This window comes from Solanum verrucosum, unplaced genomic scaffold, assembly GCF_900185275.1.
Source record: "Solanum verrucosum unplaced genomic scaffold, falcon-dt-bn FXZP01000284.1, whole genome shotgun sequence".
Classification (NCBI taxonomy): Eukaryota; Viridiplantae; Streptophyta; class Magnoliopsida; order Solanales; family Solanaceae; genus Solanum; species Solanum verrucosum.
The window spans coordinates 2,437,393-2,460,059 of record NW_026019936.1 but is presented as its reverse complement, the minus strand read 5'-3'; the positions used below and the strand labels follow the sequence as shown (position 1 = coordinate 2,460,059).

Here is a 22,667-nt window from a genome sequence, read left to right as displayed (position 1 = left end):
ATTCATTTTTTTTTATATCAATGTTAAAAAGTTGGAAAAATTATTGGAGAACACGATTTGATTTTCTTGTATTACTTAAGAGTGAATAAAGTTTAAATAATAGCCATTAAATATCGATTTATCAAATTTTTAAGATTTTTCTTCAAAAAGAAAATAATACTCCAAGTGTTTTTTTGACTGAATGACTTTTATCATATTAAATTGATAGTGTCAAATGCTAGTGTAATTTGTTTTAAAAAATGAGTTTTTCAAAAATTTAAACTTTTGATATTTTAAATAAAAAATTTAGATATTAAAAAATTATACGAAAAGTACTATAAATTATAATTTTTTGCATATCAATACGATGAAAAAATACACTAGTCAAGGGGAGTATTTATTTAAGGAATGCAATCTGCTAATTCCTTGGCAAGTAAATTAAGGAAGTATTATTTACTATAAATGTGTTTAATTAAAACATTAGTTTAAACTATTTATTGGAACAAATTAATAAGTAGTGATATTAAATACCTCTTCTTACCATATTTTCAAGATATAGTAGTTGTTTCTTGTTACACCAAATCCAATCGTAAAAAAATTAGATCAAGTCTAACCATTAAAATTATTGAAATTGCTATTATAAGGTTCAATATCAAATTAAGAATCACTTTAAGTTAATTTAGACCGATATGAATCAATCAAAAACGCAAAGACATGACTCAACAAGTTTACGACGATTAACCAAAATTGTCAAGATCGGATACCCAATTTGATGAAGTTGAGGCCTTGCCTCTCTTTTCAGTGAAAGTTGAGCTCGTTGGACCCGTGACGTGAGTAATCCTTAACCCTACCCTTTCTTATTGCTATTTGTGACATCGAGTGCTTAAGTGAGATCAACAATGTAATAAATCCTTGGACGCTAGCCCTTGTAGTCTAGTCTAGGACCTCTACTAGGGCTAGAGCTAGCCAGAAAAGAAATTAGCCGAAAAGAAGTACATAATAAGAAAATACTCCACACTCTACCTAGAGGCAAAGCCAGAATTTTCAGTAAGGGGGTTCAAAATCTGTAGAAATAGACACACGAAGTAGCCGAAGGGGGTTCGGCATCTACTATATATACATAAAAAATTATTTTAACCATGTATAAATAATATAATTTTTCGCCAGAGGGGGTTCAGATGAACCCCTTATACTAAGGTGGCTCCGCCCCTGGCTCTACCTCCTTCCGTCAAGATTCGATACCCAATTTGATGGTGACCGTCAAGAGTTGTGACAACGCAACCTAATAAAACACTAAGTATGTTGTTGTAGCTTATTTTTGCAATTTTTTCAAACAAGGTCAATATTTAAAATGTGGTACTACTCACTTCTTTTACTAGAGAAAGTGTCATTACCAATTTTAAAATAAAAACCACTTTATAATACATTACCTTACCTTAGACATTACACAAAAATTGCAACACATATAAGAACAAGAATAAAATGGTTTCCAACTGAATGGCAAACTGGTGTAGCATGTCAATTGAGTTATAAATTAGGTGCTAAAAAAGGATATTGATTGGAGTTCTTAGAATCTGATGCAATTGCTTCTAACCACAAGGAGTTAGCTTCTTGTTGCCAGCGCCACGAGGGTTGTCATCTTTCCAGTCATCCCATGCTCTTGCCTTTTCTTGGGCGGCGACATCATTATCATCTTCTTCGTCATCTTCATTTGGCCTCGTCTTGGGACCGTCATTGTACCATGAAGAAGTTGCTTCTTCCATGAGCTTAACATTCCTTTCTTGCCATTCGTTCATCTTATTCATCTCCGTTAGCCCAGCTTCTTCTATGCTCATCGTTGGCAATCTAAAACATATGAATAAAGATCAGAAAACTAGTTCTTTGAGGCTAAAGTATTCGGTTATTGGGGGGAAATCAATATACTTCTAATGTCGAATCAGGATCAACTAGGACAAAAATAAAGCACGGGGTCGAACTCTTTTTTGGTGTCAAGGTAATAGCTATGAATAGTCATTGACTTCCGGGTAAGAGTAGAAGAATGGGACCTATTATGGGACATACAAATCTAAAATGGAGTAAATATATCAACTTTGTAATTCAAGAGATTATGTGTACGCATACCTATAATGAGGCTGAAAGACCTGTGCAGCTATCCTTTGCCGTTCAGTTGTAGGGTTCATACCAACAAGACTTGCAGGTCCAAAAAGTAAAGGCTGGTGTTTATGGTCATGCGCCTGTGAAACCTTGGCCCTCCCTTCTATGACATCTTGTGCAAAAGTGGCACAGGTGATAGGTGCTGCAGGTTTTGTATAGCGAGCTCGTGTAGCAGCATCCCGATGCCAAGATTCTGCTTTTTGGGTGCGTTCGTCAAGTATTAGCTGAGAAAATTCTTTCTCCCCATCCTACAAAAGAAGTAAAGTTATGTGTTGAAGCAAAAGCACAACCTAGAGAGCAATGATACAAAAGCTGTCTTCAAGATATGGAGTAACAGGTTCACGGAGTTGAAGAAGAGAGGTATTGCAATTTAATGCTGATCTTTTAGGTAGTCTTGCGGGAAGGACTAGAGCAACCCCCTCTGTACTGGGGCGGAAATCACAGGCTCAAATGAACTCATTAAAGGGAGAGAGAATTAAAGATTGAACGCACAAGTTCAAATAGCAATTACCATAATCAAAGGCTACCAGAACCGAATGGCAAATTAGCACAGAAAAGAAGCCAAATCAACTGAGTTTAAATAGTACCTGAAGCTGCTTCTCCCTGACAGCAGATAGTATTTCTTCCTCTCTCTTCAGCATTTCAAGCAAATCAAAGGCCTGCAGGGAAGTGATTTCATAACTACGAAGATAAGGTACCAAGCACAGGAAATAAATAAAGATTCAACTCAAATGAGTATCTTGGCAAACCTTACAAAGGGCCAGGGAAATAGTTGTAAGCCATGCCTGCAATGTATAATGGTTTTGAAGAATCAGACATTTACTCAAAGTGAGATATAGAAGCCAAAACTTGAGATTGGAAATAACTTGAAAGAAGCAACAGCAAATTTTACATTTGAATCAAGCTATGTATATCGTAGAGGAAAAATATAGTTCAATCCAAGAAATCAAATAGCATCTAATAAGCAAAATCGAGATTCTTCCAATAAAATCATATCCAAAATGGAAAGCTCCTTAGCCATTGATGTCAGTGCAAATCCTTATGATAGGTTCAAAGGGCGACGGTCAACATTTCGTGTGGACAACAAATAGTGAGTGCCTATCCACCGAACGCAAGCTCCAATGTCGTGAACTTGACTGTGGACCTCTACAAGAACATTGCAGCAACTGTATGTTTACCAGCATCGTCAACAGAATCGCTAATTTCTTTTATAACTTATATTAGCTCATTTATTTAATGACCAGCTTATAAAATCTTTTGACTAATTCCTCGAAAGATAAGGATGACAGCCAATTAAGTGCCATAAAAGTTCCAGCCCAGAAAAAAAAAAAGACGAGAAAAAAAAAGAAGCTTATGCTAATGCCCATGCCACAACTGGGGAAATTAACTAACCTCCCTTTCTTCTTCACCGTCATCATCAAACATGTCATCTTCTCCAGTTTCCACAGGACTTGACAATGCAGCTGCTTTAGTAGATCGTCCACGACGCTCTCTCCGCTCCTTTAATTCAAGTAATTTTGACTCGGCAGCTCTTTGACGTTTGAAACGAGCAATCTAAAATAACATAATGTACTTAGTAACAATCTCATTAAAAATTGAAGGAATCTAAGATTGAGGGCGATAAGATTCCAAGCGTTATATATAAAAGTCGTACACAACATTTAAACCATGAAGCCCAGCCTACCTTCTTAGCTCTACGATCTACAGAAGAACTAGATCCACCTTGGGTAGATGTCTCTATCTCGTCTTCAGGAACAAGCTCCATTGTCTCACAAAATGAAATGAACTCCTAGAAATATTGACCAATAAAAATGAGAAGATATGAATAACCAATAGGTTTTGTTTATCCCTCTTAAAACACAATCTATTACATAGCTTAAGCCCGTAATAGTCTTTACCTTTAGCTTAGCTTGTGACACCTTGAGTACTTCTATCCTATCATCTTCTGCATTTTTTTCTGTTAACTCTGCTAGATAATAAGGGACCTGAAATAATGAAATATAAGACTCCATACCCGTTGTGAGTACCAAAACAGGATCAAGGAAACTCTAATTCAAATGTGAAAACAAACTAAAACTAGAAATGGATAAAGCAAGAACATCAAGCTTGACACTAGTGGATTATAATATGTGCTCAGGCTACTGATGATAGCATGGACGTACATCAAAAATAGTGGACGAAAACGCAAACGCAACTACTACCCCCTAAAATAACTTGATGGAATCAGTTCCCAGCCCTGACCAATGAGAAACCCATTCAGGTTATGAGTAGTGCCGAAACAGCAAGCTGATTCCCTTGCAATCACAAGTTTACAAGAATTTTTATGGACAATGGTAGCACGCATATCAAGTACAAGAGGAAACAAGAGATGCCGTTTACAGAGGCAATGGAAGTGATCGAGGATGTGACGCTAACAGCTAGTAGAGAGAAAAAAGGGATGAAAAAAAGGAGATTAGTGATGGTGATGAGGAGGGTGTGGTGAAGTATGTTCTTTGGCTGTGGAAGAAAATTGCGACAAAAGGAATGAGACTGTTCTTGGTGATGGTGATGAAAGATGTAGCAGTGAAGTCCTGATTTTTAAAAAAAAAGATGTGGCAGTCAAGTATTTTTGAATGGTTATGGAAGAAAATCACAGTAACCCCAGCATGACAAAATGCTTAAGCTGACAGCCTGCCAACCCTCTGAAAAGTGTTAAACCAAAGACTTGCCATGAGCTACAAGGTCTCTTAACCTCTATGATAGCAATGAAATTGCGGAAAAGTTTTAGATTAGTCCATACTCCATATAGTTTCCACCCCAGGTACCCACCCATCATCCTCGTTCTCACAGTAACTAATAACATGAAATGACCACAGCAAGTATTCAAGTCAGATGATTTGGCAGTATTTATTGTGTAGTTTAGTGGGAAATGACTATTACGTTGATAAATACTACAACAGCAACCTAGAATATCTTCAACAAAGAACGACCACAGCTGAGTGAGCTAACTATTTATTTAATTTTCCTGACAAACAATATATGTCTAGGCAAAAACCAAATGGAATTACCAGAAAAGTTAAAGCACTAGCTTTTCCTGCTGATAAAAAAGGCCAATTATTACTGAAACTAGTCATTTTCCACCAAACTGCAAAACAAATACTGCAAATTTGCTGTTGCATCCTCCATTTCTATACTCCTCCATTTCAAAGCATAAACATCTTCGTTTGACTTGATACATGTATAAAAGAATAGCAAAAGGTTGGTCCAGCATAACTATTTTATGGAGGTTAATGTGTACAATATTTCCATTTATGGAAGGTGGACATTTGAGCTGAGGGTCAACCAAAAACAGACTTTCTACCTCAGCAAGGTAGGGAGGTAAGGTCTACGTACACCCCACACTCCCCATACCCTACTTGTGGTATGTTGTTGTTGGAAGGTGGACAATATTTGGGTCTTTTAAAAACAGAAAAACACACTGTCAAATTGGAATAATGGAAATATTAGGTTCAGATAAAAATGTAGGACAAGATCCTAACGTTAGATAAAAGGTAACATCAGCTAGCACTAGCAAATTATGAGATTTGAATATGCTACTTCTCAACAACATTGTCACCTTAATTTAACTTATAAACACTAGAACAAAGCTTCATTAAGGAAGTTCTATTATTACTCCTTTTGTTCCAATTTATGTGTGACGCATTTTACTTTTTAGTCCATTCTAAAAAAAATGAGACACTTCTAAATTTGAAAAAAAAAGACTTTACACTTCTTGTTTTATCCTAATGAGAAGCTTTTATAACCACATAATTGGTATGGCATATTGCCACAAGTTACAAAAGTTTTTTGTGACACAGACTGATACAACCTATGAAAATCACATCCCAAAAGCTAGCTATTTAGGTGAGAGATCCCAAGGTTATATAATCTTCACATCAGCTCTCCATTTAACCTTGCAAAAGGATCATAACAGACCACCACACTTTCTATCGTCGTCCTCAACTGTTGTGCGCTAGACCATCTCTAGTCCCAGGCACACTACAATGCCGGTGTCACCATCCAGGCCACGAAAGGCAGTGGTGGGTGGCTCTTATACAATTGATACAACCCAACACGAACATTATGACGTGTTTAAGACCACAAATTTAAAAAGTAGTTCATTTCTTTATTGAATTCGGCGTTCATTAAAACAATATTATGTCAAATTGGAACAAATGGAGTAGTACTTATTACTTAAGTATCAAAAGTTTAGAAAAAATGCAAAACTAACATTACTAGCAAGTACTTATCATAACTTACAACAATAACAACACCATACCCATGTAGTGTAATCCCACAAGTGGAGTTTGGGAACGGTAGAGTGTAGCAAACCTTACACCTACCTCCTGAACATAGAGAGGTTGTTTCCTAAAGACACTCGGCTCAAGTAAAGGCATAACAAATCCAATAGAAAAGGAAAATACAGAATCAAAGAGGACATAGTAATAATAAGGTAAGAATTAAATATCATTCAGAGAAAAGGAACAATAACAACCAAATAACTCGAAGCACAAGAAATAACACATAGTAATACTTGTGCTAATACTAACACTTACCAGAATATACTTGAGATTTGCTGTGCTAATATCATCTTTAGTCTCATTAAGCGAAAACAACCCTAATTTCCCAATCATTTCTTCACACACTCTCAAAATTTCACAACCTTTCTTCACTATTCCCTACAAAATCAACAACCAAAACAAACACAAATTCAATCAACAATAAAAAAAAATCAAATCTTTCAGCATAATTTCTCAGAAATACATAAAATTATAGTACTTGATCAACGCTCGATTCCAAAGACAAATCATGGATTTTTTTAGCTTGCTCGAACAGAGCTGGTAATGGCATCTCTTGCATGTTCAATTCACCCATTACTGATAGTATTAAGCTTATGGATTTGAAGAAGAAAACGCTAGAAAATCACAGATTTGTGAGATATGAAATTGAATTTGGGGAAATTGAAGATTTGTTGAAACTAGGGTTCTGTAAAAAAAAGAAAGGAAAACGGGTCTATAATAGGATGTTCGAGTATCTTCGCGGCAATTTGGCAAAAAGTCAATTAAAATTTCATCCGTCTCAATTTATATGCACATTTCGTAGACCTGAGGTCCAAAATCAAATCTCTAAATCCTTTCTACGAAGGCCATCTACGACTCATCCAAATTACATGGCTCGTTCTGTCAAATCGTTGGTCAAACTTTAGAAACTTGAAGTTTCAAAATTCAACTTGGTGTCATAGTCTACGATTGCCTTCCTGCGGATCGTAGGACTTTCTACAATCCGTAGGTTAGTCTCGTGGATCACTACCTTAGTGCAAAAATTGCACTTTTCCTTTTCCAACTTGACTTTTCAATTTCTGAGGTGTTACAATTTATAGTTCTAAGAATTTAAAATTCAAAAATAGAAAGCAGGCATCTCGAGTCTCGTTTGACACTGCATTTGATGACCCGTCACAGGTGTGGTGGTCCATCGCCTCGGCTCTCGTCTGATCTCAAGAAAGTGTTTAGGATTTTGTAAGTCTGACATTGCATCTGACGCCATGTCAAGGTCCGGTCTGTCACGTTCATCGTCACACAAGGTTCAAGAGTTGTAGTATTCCTGGAGGTGTGACATTTCATCTAAGGGCTCGTCACAGGTCTGGCGGTCCGTCAGAGCTTTTCTTTGGAAATAGTTTGCTCCATTTTGCTTTTTTTTCTCTCGCCTCAACTAATTTCTTGTCTAACATAGTAGAAAAACTATCAAAAGATATTGTCAATGCTTCAGAACTCACAATTATTCGTAGTTAAAAGCATCAAATGTGCCGTCAAATAGCCACGCATCACTCTTGATTGCCTTGCTCGAACAAAATCCTAGGTGTTTGACTTGCTTTAGAGAACTTGTTCTTCACTTGAGTTAGAGAGAAAGATGAGAGAATTGACTTAGAATATGATATTTTATGATTTTTGTAAGCCAAAACATAGTGGGATTGAATAATAGGGTCTAAAATACTCTTGAAAATACGTTTGAAACAAGTCTGAAAATAGTGACGATGAGTCAGTGTACGACTCGTACTTTGATACCACGAATCGTGGTTGCTTGGGTGGATTTGGGACTCTCTAAGTCATTTCATGGGTCAAAGTATGGATCAATTTATCAAGCCATGAGTTGAACTGATGATACCATGAGTCTTACTTTGACACATAGTACATGAAACTAGAAATTTCAGACAAGAGCGTCTCTGAAAAATGATCATAACTTTTAACTTCAAACTCGAATTTACGAACGGTCAGTGGAGTTGGGAATAATACTCAAGATCTTTAATTTGATGGTTAATGAAATATATAATTCTTCATATTCTAAGAGACATGCTTGTGTGAAGTTGAACCTTACATGATCTTAAGCAAAATCTTAATCAATAGGGAAGCTTTGAACTCAACCCAGTGCTAAAAGGTTCCTTACAACCTTAATCCACATCCAACATGTTTTCTACATTTGGAAATTGACATCAACACCTGTGTGCAATTAGAAATCATCATATTTAAATCTACACGCATGCGAAGAATTTACGAGATGTTACACTAATTCATTAAACTTTCATAATTTAAAACTATTTGAGTTTAAAACTTTTATTAGGATGCTTACTTTTACATTTAAATATAAATCTTAATATTTGCTTTTACACCTAATTGAAATTATGGTTAATTGAGTTACTCATATTATTATGTATGATATATAAAATGTGTTTTCATGATAATGTGTGGACGCAAACCATCATCAAAAGCAATATTAGAAGACAAGAGAGCAAAAGTATAGCACGAGATGGAGCACTTATTTTGGGATTTACAAAGATGTACATGAAAGGAAAAAAACTAATATTATTGACAGAAGACATCTGGAGTAAGTGTTTCTTTACACGACATCTTTCTGACGTAAATAAGAGACACGCCCATTACTTTAAGCGTGACAAAGTTTATAACGTCTTTATTTTTAAAATTATTTTATTTATAATTGCCTTATAATAGACACCTCGGAACGTGACTTGTCTAGTATATATTAATGTTTGCATAATAAATTAAATTAATAATATTTTCTTTTAAAATTGACTTACTTTTACAATATATTAAAATTTTACAAAGTTAATGTGTTGATTCCTTTTGCTCCTAACATATCGAATTCAATTTACACAATTAAAAGAAATGTTAGATGATATGCTAGTATTATCATGTTCCATCTATGATGAGATAGTCTCTTTGTAGATTTAATTACTTATTTATAAAGAACATTATCTTCTAGGAACCATCACATATAAAAATATGTAATTAAATTAAATAGACTCATATTCAAATATTAAATAAAAAAAGTTACCATCAAACAATAATTTGATCAAATGGATTGAAGAAACTCATGAATATGAGTTCTATTATAGAAAAACGAAAAAAAGGAAAAGACTAGAGAAGGATAGACTTAACATAGAAATGATCATTTAACAACTAATACACCAAATACTTAACAAAATGCAAAGGAGAACTTAAAAAAAACATTTTAATAGAAAATATTTTTCCGTTTAATGAATTTCACTTGATACGATTTTAAATTAGTTCATATTCCAAAATCAATTTTGAATATCTAACAAGAAATCAATTTTTATGAACTTGAAATTTTATTTAGATTTGTAATTTAAATTGTATTTTTTTTCATAATCATAAAAAAACCCACAAAATTATAAAAACTATCAATATTTCTCCAATTCTTATACAATTTTACAAAATAAGCAAATCATAATTCATAAACAAATTTTTTAAATATCTTAAGACACCGCATTATTAAATCACATATCTCTATATACCTTTTATAAATAAATATTTTGATTACAAAATCCAAATATCATAATTTTATAAAAATTCAATAATTAACCATAGAAGTAACTGATTATTCTTTAATAGAGAAAATGGTCTAACCCCCCCCCCCCCCAACCTATACCCGAAATTCCAACTACACACTCCAACTTCACGGGTGTCCTATTACCCCTTGAACTTCATATTTCTCTATTTTCTACACACTTAAATGCTGACCTCAACACATAAACCAAATACATAGTCCAACGTGATTGCACGCTCCGGGTCCCCCGCCTCTTCAACTCCCAATTCCTGTTTTTTCCCCCATTTACCTCCTAAAACGTAAAAGACCCAAAAATCATCCTTTCAAGTTTTCATTTGGCATTTTTGATGAATTTCGAGAAAATTCAAAATTCAAATTAGAGACCTAAATAAGAAATTAGAGCAGATAGCAGATTACAAACCCTAAATTCAAGATTTGAAGTAGAAATGAACATAAACAACTAAACCCTACCTATTTTTGGGAGAAAATCGTGATTTTTTTATACAAGGAACAAAAGTTTATGGTGGAGAAGAAGAAACAATGGCTTATTTAATGATGGGGAAGATGACCATTGGAGAAAGAGATTTTTTTTTGTCAAAATTTAAGGTGTTCTCACCTTCTAACGCGCCTAGAGGAGGTGGTCACCTCCTATGACAGGTCAACGTTTAAGTGTGTAGAAAATAAAGAAATATGAAGTTCAGGGGGTAATAGGACACCCGTGAAGTTGGAGTGTGTAGTTGGGATTTCGGGTATAGGTTGAGAGGGTTTTAGACCATTTTCTCTTCTTTAATATAATAATCTTTTCACATAGTATCAACAATCTCTCACGTCATCAAACATGCATCCATTTTTTATTTCAAAACTTAAAATCCTAAATTTCTTTTTGCGCAAAATATAAACTTATTACATTTTTAAAAAAATCATATGATTTTTGAATAATTTAAAATTTAAAATCACGATCCCAAACACCAGATTAAAATGTTAACAACAATTAAAAAGGACCAAATTGTCTTATAGTAAACTTTCGAGGCTCAACTAACACCAACTTTCTTGTGATTTTCCTTGTCCCAATTCTCATTCTTTCTTATCATAAAAAAAACATAAAAATTTGCTCAATAGACCCCTCATTTCCTCCTCAACTCCAAATGTAGTCCCTATACTATCAAGAAAATACCTATAAGCAGGAAAAATTTGGTAGTAGAAGAAGAAAGAGAAATTATACCCACCTCTCTCTCTCCTCCCCCCCTCTCTCTCTAAAAGTACTACTTTTTCATCGACATTCACGCGGATTACAGATCGTTTGCAGTATTTGAACAAACCCTAGCATCAAAAAGTTGATTTTTTTCAGTTCTTGAAATTGATTTCATAAATTCGATCGAGTTTGAGTTTGTTGTAGAAACGGATTTGGGGTTGTTTTGTATGATTAGGGTTTTGATTATGATGATGAAAGTATAAGTGATGTGCAAGTTGCAATCGGAATCGGGTTGTTGTTGTTGTTCAATTTATATGGGTAAAAAAGAATGCCGGAGTTGCGGAGTGGGGTATGTCGGCGCCGTGCTCCTCCTCAAGTAGTTGAAACAAAACCCGAAACGAAGAAAAGGGTTGGTGGCGGTGTTAGTGGTAGGGGTTATATAAAGACTCGTGCTGCTAAGGCTAAGGCAGCGGAAGCAGAAGCAAAGCTTGTGGAAGTAGAGGAAGAGGAAGAGGAAGCGAAGGTTGAGGTGAAGGAGAACGAAAACGAGAGAGTAGAGGGAGAAGAAGTTGAAGAAGAGCATAAGATGGGTGATGAGAGTGGTGGATTGAGTGCTAATAATAAAGTGACTGCACAGGAAGATGAAAGCACTTCTCTTTTTCCTGATCAGGTGGGTGATCATCCATTTCTGCATCTGAATCTTAGAAAAAACTAGTTGGGGCTGGTTTTAATGAAATATTTACATCTATGTATGCTTGTTTCTTATACATGATCATCTTGTTTTAGAAAAAATTGATGTTGTCGTTGTGTTTTTGAATCATTATAAATGTGTATTTCTCGGTTAAATTCTTCTATTTCTGGAAAGAAAGAGAGTAAATTTTGTACTATATTGACCTTGTGTGGATTGTTGTCCATTATATTGATGTCATTGGTCTTACTTACATACATGTTTTGCTTGTGTTTTGGAATTGTTATCTATATTTAGCACCTTTCTCTTCCCTGATCAGATCGGTGATCATCAATTTCTGCATCTGAATCCCAAAAAAGCTAGTTGGGGCTGGTTTTAGTGAAGCTTGCAAATTTATGCGATGTTCTTATACTTTATAGATAATTTTGATGTTGTGTCTTTCTTGTTTGAAGCAAGTGATGTGTTGTTTTGCTAGGTGTTCTAGGTGTTTAAAGGGATTTTGTGTTTTGAATCATATTAAATGTGTATTTCTTTGTTAAATTCTGGCTATCTCTTGTAAAAGGAAGTAAATTTGGTACTATATTGACCTTGAGGAGATTGTTGGAGATTGCATCGATGTCATTAGTCCTACTCAGATTCATGTTTTGTGTATGTTTTAGCACTGCTATCTATATTTTGCCATTATCATATATTTGGTAGTAGGTATGTGAAGTAAATAGGGAATACTAGCATCTGAGCTCTAGAATTTCTTAATTCTAATACAAGGTACTTACTAGATTGAATATAATTACACAGTTATACCTGCAATTTAGTAGGTGGGAATTGCTTGATCCAGCCATAGACGACTGTCCATTCCCCTCCCATGTGATTCTCATCATCACTGCAAGCCCTTTTAGCTGAAAAAAGCTTGATGATACATGTGACATTTAATTACTAGATGTTGAGCTTTACTGTCGTCGTGTTCTAAGTTTTTTTCAAATCTTTGTATTAAATGTCGAAATTTTACTCATTTTTTACTTAATTTTGTTTTCAGGTGCAAGTAGGAGGATCTCCAGTTTATAAGGTTGAAAGGAAGTTAGGTAAAGGTGGTTTTGGACAGGTGTTTTTGGGTCGCCGTCTAACCGGTGGAAATGAACGTGCTAGTGGTCCCTTGGCTTTGGAGGTAAAGTGGTTGCATATGAATCATCTAGCCACTTTTTTCCCCTTATCCTTCTCGACAAGGCTAATTTATCTGTCTACAAGTCTTAGCGTCTTCTGAATGCAATTGTTAATGAAATCTTATTTTACCTGATAAAAGAAGACCATATTGACTTTCTGTTATGTCTCTAGGTCGCACTGAAATTTGAGCATCGAAACAGCAAAGGCTGTAGCTATGGCCCTCCATATGAGTGGCAAGTTTACAAGTAAGGATTGATATCTTTTGAAGTTACCGTGTACACTTATACTGAAATGAGATTTGCAGGACTGAAAGTTCCTTTTTTTTTTTTTTTTTTTGGTTCAGTACTCTTGGAGGCAGCCATGGAGTGCCTAGAGTGCATTATAAAGGACGGGCAGGAGACTATTATGTGATGGTATGTTTACCGAGACAGATTTGCATTGATTATAGTAATTATGGAGGATAAAAAAATTGAGTTGGGGATATTCATTATTGGGAGAAACATCAACACTGTGAGTTGGGACAGTGATTGTGACCTGGTTTAGCATTCGAATTTCGGCCTTCAAAGAGAATTAAATAAAATATATATAATAGGCAGGCAGCGTGATGTATTTCAAGTTTTTAAGAGGGTCTCATATCTGCTCATACCAAGCTAACAAATAGCTTTAGTGTACAGTGGATTTCTTTATTTTTTATTCACTTATTTAGCCAGGTCCTGTTCCAATTGAATGAGTGAAACTGTTTTGGTAGTTGCTTACTTTCTTTTTGGTATGAGTGTCTTTTGAGGGGACTGATTTTGTTTTGCTATTACACTTCCCCTGGATCTCAGAAATCGTCTTTGACATTAGCCGCCGGGCTTTGGTCTAGTGTTAAGAACGTTACTTGTGATGTGTGGGTTAGGAACATGTCACATGTTCAAACCCTGCTGCGAATGAAAGCCTACTACTCCTTTTTAAGTGGAGAACATTGGAGGGGTGAGCCATTATCCACAGAGTTTCAAACCATGTACCACTGGCCCTGGTGGATTTCTGGACTACAAAAAAAGTTACCATTTTACTTCAGATTGTTAGTCCATTTGTCTTACAAATATTGTCACTCTTTCCTGTTCAATTTAAGAAAGAAAAAAAGACCTTTTTCAAGCATATTCTCCTAATTGTTTAGTAAAAAGAGTCTGCTAGAATCATGTCCGTTTTCTTGCCGTTGAAGATTGTTTGATAGAAAAAAGATATAATTTTTTGAAATGGGATAGAATTTTGAGACATTCTCAGAAAGTTAAAGAGAGATAAATATTTTTGATTCGATGAGTTACAAGCAAAGTGGTTGTTAATGATTAGGACCTCTTTTCAATGAGCGGATTCTGGTCTGTATGTTTTCTGAACTAGTGAATGCTGTTGTATATAATAATAAATTGAGTGTGCTTTACAGTTATGCATATTGACCTTATTATTATCATGTATGCAGGTTATGGACATGCTAGGCCCTAGCTTATGGGATGTATGGAATTCCTCTGGGCAATCGTAAGTAGCTAATGCTAGCATAAATCATACTTATTGAATAAAGACATTTTCAATTGTCAGACCTCCAGAAGTGGCTGCTGTTTCCCCACTCTTTCAGTTATTTTTTATCATTATGATAAATTGATAATAGAGATACCATCATTCAATAAGTCAACCTGCACAAGGATGACATTCTCAAATAGAAAAATGGTCCAAATAAGTCACCAATTATTTGACATGGACTACGTAGTAATTCTAATTTCAAAGTTAAAATGGTCCTTGATATCCATCCTCATACACTGGTGGTAAGGATCAGTTGTGTATTAGTATAGATTCTGATTTTCTGAGGTTTATTTCTAAGAACAGCAAAAAGATCCTTGACAAACTTATTGAGTTTTGGTTTACCATATATCGATGTGTCAGTTGAATAAGGTCTGCTCATAAATCCTACTTATGCAGAATGTCTGCGGAAATGGTGGCTTGTATTGCAGTTGAGTCATTGTCGATTTTGGAAAAGCTGCATGCAAAAGGGTATGGATTCACTCTTTTCCTTGCAATCAGTTTGGTTCTTTTTATTTGCTGAATTTTGAACTACTTTTAATTTGAAGTCATTGTACTTCTCTTTTGAATTCTTCCTAGTGACTGTTTTTCTTGATCTCAGTTACGTGCACGGAGATGTAAAGCCAGAAAACTTTTTACTTGGCCAGCCATCAACACCACAAGAGAAGAAGTTGTTCCTAGTTGACTTGGGACTGGGTAAGAGAGCTTAGTGTAGGTTTCTGTGTTTGTTATTTTGATAACCCTTTTCCTAATTATTTATCTACCAATTACAGCCACAAAGTGGAAAGACACTTCAAAAGGGCAGCATGTTGGATATGATCAGCGTCCTGACACGTTCAGGTGTGTTGACGTTCTGCTATCCTTTGCCGTAGTTTTCTTATATATCTACCCAATACTAACTTCTGTCTATCAATTTCAGAGGGACTGTTCGCTATGCAAGTGCACATGCTCACTTGGGAAGGACTGCCAGTAGAAGAGATGATTTGGAATCACTTGCATACACACTAATTTTTCTTCATCGAGGGAGGCTCCCATGGCAGGGCTATCAGGTTTCTGCTTTACCTGCTTCTTTCCAGTCTTTACACTGCATACAGTTTGTTTCAGTCATTCAACCCCCCCCCCCCCCCACACACACACACAACCTCCACGTCTCTTGTTAACAATTTATCTTTTGGATTACAGGGTGATAACAAATCATTTTTAGTCTGCAAAAAAAAGATGGCAACATCTCCAGAGATGCTTTGTTGCTTCTGCCCTGCACCTTTTAGAGAATTTCTTGATACAGTAATTAACATGAAATTTGATGAAGAACCAAAATATTCAAAGTTAATCTCTCTATTTGGGAGCTTGCTTGGAGCTGATCCTGCTATAAGGCCGATCAACACAGATGGTGCTCAAAAGGTAAGTACTCTAAATTTTATACAAGTCACAGTATGTAAGCTTTATGTCACTACTATATGTGGGCTTGTAAGCTTTATGTCACTACTATATGTGGGCTCATGGTGTAATCATTATAGGCTATTCAAGTTGGCCAAAAGCGGGGGAGACTAACTTTAAATGAGGAAGAAGAGCAGCCTCAGAAGAAAATTCGAATCGGTGTTCCTGCGACGCAATGGATTTCAATATATAATGCCAGAAAGCCGATGAAACAGAGGTACGTATATCATGTCACTCGATTTGTCTTTTATGGCAGTTAATAAGTATTTGTCTGTTGTGAACATTAATCCTGGATTCTTCACCTTAAATGGGGATGTGGTTTGTGGGTGTGGGGGGGGGTTATCAAGTGAGTATTTTATGTAAATTTTATTGATAGAAACATTCTATCATCTTAAAAACAGAACTGATACATTTAATATGAATGAACAACAATATACCCAGCGTAATACCACAAGTGGGGTTTGGAGAGGTAAGATATATGCAGCCCTTACCCCTACCTTTGTGGAATAATGGTGCTCCAGGAAGTTTTCAACTTCTTGGACTTTGGGAGCAGAGGAAATTTAAGCTTCTGCTGGTAATATATTTTGAACTCTTTGGAGGCTAGATATATGGTAGTCGGAGAAACAAATATCCGCCAAACTTGGTATCTTAGTCAATTCTCATTTACTTATTTTATTAAGAAGGATACATGGAGTGTCCTTTGTCTTCTGATGGCATAATCACTAAAGATTCTTCTGGAAGATCTGTTTTATCTTCTTCTATGCTCCATGGTATCAGGAGATGATCCTTTTCTATTCGATCCATAGTGTTGATTGGATAGGTATAGAGGATTGGTTGGCTTTTGTAGAGAACCTTGTTCTGCTGTGAGATACAGGCGCTTTTTACTCCTTATTAATATGAATATTATTACTTGATAGTTGATATACAAAAGAAAAAATCATCTTTTGTACCCCAACTTTCCCTAATATTATTATCATGACTTTATTAGGTACCATTACAATGTAGCAGACACAAGATTGGCACAGCATGTGGAGAAAGGGTCTGTGGATGGTTTGTCTATAAGTTGTGTAGCATCCTGTTCTAGCTTATGGGCTATTATCATGGACGCTGGAACGAACTTCACTAGCCAAGTTTATGAGCTGTCACCTTTCTTCTTACACAAGGTAATTAGAAGTTCCATGTAGTCTATTTAGCTTCAGATGTAGTTATCTAATCTTCCAAATGCGTGTTACAGGAGTGGATTATGGAGCAGTGGGAGAAAAACTATTATATTAGTTCTCTTGCTGGTGGCATAAATGGAGCCTCTTTAGTAGTAATGTCAAAAGGTGGGTTTTTTTTTAACATGCTGTAGGTTAATTCTCTGTGCTTGTTTTGATCTTTTACCCACTTTCAGAGAATACAGCTAGATATCTTTTCTTGCTTATCAGTCAGCAAAAGTTACAATTAACTAGCGTGTTGATATGCTTGGGGCCTATGGTTTGGTAGTAGGTCACGACATAATTTTTGATTGGGCTGTTTGTATTACTGCCAGATATGATTTCTGTTGGTTTCTTTTTCTGTTGGTCCCTCTGAATTTCATCTTGCATTGAAAAACAAACTCTACTGCTGGCTCTGGATTTTCCTTCCTCCATTTTACGTATCCAACTATAACATGGATCTCTCTCTCTCTCTTGTGTTGTCAAATGGCAAGTTTTTATTTTTACTCGTAAACAGCACTAAGAATGTGCTGGAATTATATACATTGTGCCAAAAGTGCGAAGACAAAAGTATAGCCCTATCTAAATATATAATATATGGATTCTTGAAGCTCTTGGATAGGTTCATCTTCATTTTCAAGTTCCATTCCAGACTATAACATGGACCTATAACAAATTAAGTTGTAGTTGCTAGGGTAGTTGTCTTCTGATGTCGTTCTGTCATTATAGTTTCTTATATTTGTAAGGCGAATTAGAAGGTGTTAGCATTTTGTCAGTTTTTATAATGTGCGAGTCTAAAAATTGTTTCAGTCAGATGGTGTTATATTAGATGATGGGTTACCTCTTCAGATATTTTTTTGGAGCTGGTAAATGTTGGGTTACGTCTGTAGATATTAACACATTGTTCTTCATTCAATGGAAATTTGGCATTTTCTCTTTCCAGTTTCAACTTTTTATTCAAGTCAAACATTGGAATGTAACAATCATTAAGCGTTCATGCCTTTTCTCTTAGGTAGTTACACCAACTAAAGTACTGCTGTTGAGATGCCAGAGTTTGTTGCTTGTATTTGCCAGTTTAACACTAGTTGGTGATATATAGAATAGAAGTTTGATAGGTGAGTTGCATATCGTCATCTAATTGTTGTGGAGGGTATTTTTTCCTATGCAAAGGCAAATGCAGATTGTTTCGCCAGCTTTGAGCTTTTCTGGATTTAGCTCTAGGTCCTGGACTATCTTTATTTTTGTATGTAATACTTGTGTCATTTTTCGCAGGCACACAGTTCACTCAACAGTCTTATAAAGTCAGTGAGTCATTTCCCTTCAAGTGGATAAGCAAGAAATGGAAAGAAGGGTTCCATGTGACCTCCATGGCAACGGCTAACACTAGGTGGGCTGTTGTTATGTCACGCAATTCAGGCTTCAGTGACCAGGTTGTTTGTCCCCCTCTTTAACACTCTCATACAATATTTAATCTGGTGTTAGTGTTAATACGGTATCCCGTTTCCTTCTGCCCCCCTCCTCCCTTTGTGATGATCACCTGGAAAAATTATCGGATAAATTTCCCCATGAGCGTAGGCTTAAGGATCTAAAAGGGTAGTCACAGTAAGATTTTTCTGTAAGGAAATGAAGTAGCTTGGTTTAATGACCTTTCGTCCTAAAATTTACTTAAAAAGTCCATACCTCGTTTTGTCACACTTGTTTATAATTTCTTTTACTTACTAAAAGAAAGTCTATTACTCTATTTTTCTTGAAATTATGTAGTTTGTTTATGTTACGGCCTTACCTGAACAGCATCTGTTCTATTGGCTCATACTACTATATCCTTGAGTTCTGAGGAAACATGAAAGTAGGACACCAATCTGATTGATGAAGCATGGTCATGTGACTAGAGTGTGATTCACAGCCTCCTTCCATGGCTCCTAGTTGTGTGGGGCAGTAGTAGATGATCGTTCTTAGACCTCCTCTCAGGTCTTAGATGGTCTCATGGCTGTTTAACAGACTCTCCTCTTTATCCTTGTCCAAAAAATAGAAATAGTCCGTTTGTATTGCACCTTGCAGATTTTGTTGGATTAAGCTTGCTCCTTTGTTATGTGTTATGAACCAAGTGTTCACATGGAAATCAAGTAACAGAAGTTCTAGTGTTTCATTCCTTGATATTTGAAGATTTAACTGCCCCCAGGGCTTTGGTTTAGTGGTAAGAGTGTATCCCATGACGTGTGGGACAGGCACACACGTGTTCGAACCATTCTACAGACAAAAGCTTGGTAATTAAGCGGAGAAGAGTAGACAGGTGGGTCAATTATGCTCGGAGTTCAGAATTTTATGCCGCTGACCTCAGGGAGTTCTTGGTTATAAAAAAATGAATATATAAGTTGAGTCACTTACAGAGAAGCTGGGCAGCATACATTTTCGTTGATGTATTGGTTAATCTTGATATCAACTATGCACTTACGAGTTTATCATTTCTATTGCTGTCTGCTTAAATGCTTTATGTTTATGAACATAGACATGTTGCATGACATGTGTAAATAGGACACACTGAATTGCTATACAGTTTACACAAAGGGATACTCATCTCGGTAGTTTCACTGTTGGTGGTGAGCAGCTTTTCATCTTGTCTACTTTTTGGAGAGAATATTTAGAAGTTGATTAAATATATTTCTGTTGCAAAAATATATTTTGACAAGTGAAATATTATTCAAAAGAAAAGAGAAGGAAAAGGTGGTGCACAGTACAAAGTGAAGATAATTTTTATTTGAATATGACTTCCGAGTTACTCTTGGGAGTCGCAACTCATAGAATCTAAAGAACCTGATGAAGGTCAAATCTAAGCTGTTAATGAGCAACAGTAACTATCATGCTCCCTTGACTTGAATGTAAATGCGAAGACTATTTATAGAAAGCTTTGATCATCTGTTAACATGCAGATTTTTAATGTTTAATAGGTGGTAGAGCTTGATTTCCTTTATCCTAGTGAGGGTATTCATAAGCGGTGGGATAATGGTTATCGTATTACGGCAACAGCTGCTACACCAGACCAAGCTGCTCTTATCCTGAGTGTACCTCGCCGAAGACCTGGTGATGAGACTCAAGAAACTCTGCGAACATCTCAGTTTCCCAGCACACATGTCAAGGTATTGTTTGTGAAATTGTTATCTCTACTTTGCCTAATTGTTGTGTGGTTTGCGAGCTATTGCATAGGAGCGCGGGGGTTTTACCCTGTGCGCACCCAAAGGGTAGCGACTACGGGTTTCCCTTGTCATCAAAAAAGAAAAAAAAATCGCTGATGAACTAATTAAGAAAAGAGTACGTATTACTCATTGGGTAATGCTATATTTGCAGATTCGTATATTTGGTAATTTCTCTTGAAGTTTCATCCATATCACACAATAACATGTAGTATTTTTTAATTTTCCAGAAAATGACATTTTCTTATGTTTGGAACGTGGTAAGTTAAAGGTTTTTGAAAATATTCTTTAGGAAAAGAAGTTCCTTTATAGTTTGACGAAAATGACTTCCCTAGTGAGAGTTGGGAAAATGAGTTCCATAATTGACACTCCAAACTTATTTTCTCCTCCCCACCCCTCACCCCTCAAATTCCAATAGCCCCATCGCCACCACCCTTGCCCACTTCCATTCCACAAGGTGTTTGCCTAGATTATATATATAATGCCTTTGAGACAATATTTAGGCGTACTTGCCAATAAGCACAAGAAAATAAGTAAAAGCCACTTATTTTTCAGAACTTCACTCAGCAACTATACGGTAGGGTTATCTAGAGCTAGAGGTTCTCTCAATCTCTTTGTCATCCGTGCCTTAACCTAGTTTAAGTGCGACAGAAGCAACTTCTGTCTTGGTCCCCAAGTCCCAATCTGTTCATTTCGCCTAATATAGTAGGTTTTTTTTTTTTTTTTTTGCAGTTTGCTTCCATTAAGTTTTATTAGTTAGCCAAGTTCGCAGTTTACACATATATAATTTTGACAAATACATTGTATCCACATCATTTTATTATTTGAGCGAGTTGTTGACTTGTGTTCTATCCTTGTTTTTTTGTGCAGGAAAAATGGGGAAAGAATCTGTATCTTTCTTGTCTATGCTATGGACGCACTGTATCTTAAAACAAATCGCGACCAAATTGTTGTAACCTGACATTTTGATCTTATATTACGAACTTCTCGTCGTCTTTGTTTCATTGTCCAAGTGTAAATGGATGGTGGTAAAGTTAGCTGTGTCTTAGAATGTTATGCATAGGAAAACTTTAGTTGTCTTAAAATTATGGATGTTGTAGCTGCTCTGTGTAACAGCTTTCTGCTTATGATGTTGTTATCCTACTAGTACTGAAACAATTGTTCTTACTGCAAAAATTGTTTCGTGTACTCGAAATACTGGGGAAAATTTTAATGTTATCTTTATCTATCGATTATCTTGTATTATTTGCCTTTAGTTGATTCTTCATAGCTGAGGGTTCTATTGGAAATCGTCCGTCTGCCTAACAAGTCAAGTAAGGTCTTCGTACATTCTATCCTTCTCAGATCCCACCTATGTGACTACATTGGGTTGTCTTTTATTTGCTTTTAGTTGATGATTTCAGTTTATCGAAATACATTAGTCAACAAGAAGGATGGGTTCGAGTCCCCTTGTGGGACTTCCCGGCGTGAATTCGGATTTAGTCGGGCTTTAATGTGGGTACCGGACACCGAATGGGAAATCAAAAAAAAAAAAAACAAGGATGGGTTATACTGTGAAGATAGTTTGGTCCTATAAAAAGTGGAATTTGCGCCTATGGAAATTATTGATTAATTGGACTAGTATGAATCAGTAAGGACCACTTTGCCAGGCTAAATATTCTCTGGTGATCGATAGCGAAGTAGTATTGTGAACCCCCCTTGGGGATGATAAATGAAATAGAGCATGGAATCGTAAGCGCTCAAGCATTGGGTGCCTTCTGTAAAATGATTCGGTCATTCATAGGCAATGACTTTGGGTGTTTGATCGATAGCGAAGTAGTATTGTGAGGGAAAGGGTGAAAAGAACCCCTCTTGGGACTGAGGAATGAAATAGAACATGAAATCGTAAGCTCTCAGGCATTGGGTGCCTGTTGAGAAGTGATTCGGCCTCATAAGCAATGACTTGGGTGTTTGTTGAAGAATGAGCTGGTGATTCCTTGTGCCTTGGTTAAGAAAATCTGCTAGAGTCGTAGCAAAAGCGAGTTATCATAGGGCAAACTGCCTCATCTTTTGGACTTGAACTTCGAGTGATTTATTCGTGATTAGAATGAAGCATGAGTGAAAATAAGTGGACATCCAGATCGACTAATGTTGAAGATGAAAACCTAAGCATGCCTAATAGCTTTCTTGACCTCTTGTATTTATCAGTTTAATAATCTTTAACAAGTCGATTGTCTATATAATTCATTATTTTTTTTATAGGG

The 22,667-nt window shown here is 35.9% G+C and overlaps 2 protein-coding genes and 1 pseudogene across 2 annotated transcripts; 2 read left to right on the top strand and 1 right to left on the bottom strand.

The window, feature by feature from the left end:
- Positions 1–1,376: 1,376 nt before the first annotated feature.
- On the bottom strand, positions 1,377–7,140 carry LOC125837580 (PP2A regulatory subunit TAP46). The gene is made up of 9 exons (XM_049516677.1): positions 6,931–7,140; positions 6,708–6,830; positions 4,032–4,118; positions 3,818–3,922; positions 3,526–3,687; positions 2,883–2,918; positions 2,721–2,792; positions 2,101–2,381; positions 1,377–1,824 (listed from the first exon to the last, which is right to left on the bottom strand). The coding sequence occupies exons 1-9, from the start codon at positions 7,024–7,026 to the stop codon at positions 1,569–1,571; spliced, it is 1,218 nt and encodes a 405-aa protein (XP_049372634.1). The 5' UTR covers positions 7,027–7,140; the 3' UTR covers positions 1,377–1,568.
- Positions 7,141–11,229: 4,089 nt separating this feature from the next.
- LOC125836545 (casein kinase 1-like protein HD16) lies at positions 11,230–21,666 on the top strand. Its single transcript, XM_049515725.1, has 16 exons — positions 11,230–11,873; positions 12,925–13,053; positions 13,221–13,294; positions 13,393–13,462; positions 14,509–14,564; positions 15,003–15,074; positions 15,205–15,299; positions 15,377–15,443; positions 15,523–15,652; positions 15,786–16,004; positions 16,121–16,257; positions 17,029–17,203; positions 17,275–17,365; positions 18,509–18,666; positions 20,182–20,370; positions 21,295–21,666. Exons 1-16 carry the CDS (start codon positions 11,532–11,534, stop codon positions 21,352–21,354), a joined length of 2,064 nt encoding a protein of 687 aa, XP_049371682.1. The 5' UTR covers positions 11,230–11,531; the 3' UTR covers positions 21,355–21,666.
- On the top strand, positions 19,010–19,237 carry LOC125838962 (small nucleolar RNA U3; annotated as a pseudogene).
- Positions 21,667–22,667: the final 1,001 nt, after the last annotated feature.

Bases quoted from the DNA above. Each gene is read 5' to 3' on its own strand.
- LOC125837580 (XM_049516677.1), bottom strand. From the start codon at position 7,026: ATGGGTGAATTGAACATGCAAGAGATGCCATTACCAGCTCTGTTCGAG. The intron at 3,688-3,817 runs GTAGGCTGGGCT...ATGTTATTTTAG, and splicing joins TAGATCGTAGAGCTAAGAAG to ATTGCTCGTTTCAAACGTCA. The intron at 2,919-3,525 runs GTTAGTTAATTT...TATACATTGCAG, and splicing joins ACGGTGAAGAAGAAAGGGAG to GCATGGCTTACAACTATTTC.
- LOC125836545 (XM_049515725.1), top strand. From the start codon at position 11,532: ATGCCGGAGTTGCGGAGTGGGGTATGTCGGCGCCGTGCTCCTCCTCAA. The intron at 15,300-15,376 runs GTAAGAGAGCTT...TACCAATTACAG, and splicing joins CCTAGTTGACTTGGGACTGG to CCACAAAGTGGAAAGACACT. The intron at 17,204-17,274 runs GTAATTAGAAGT...TGCGTGTTACAG, and splicing joins CACCTTTCTTCTTACACAAG to GAGTGGATTATGGAGCAGTG.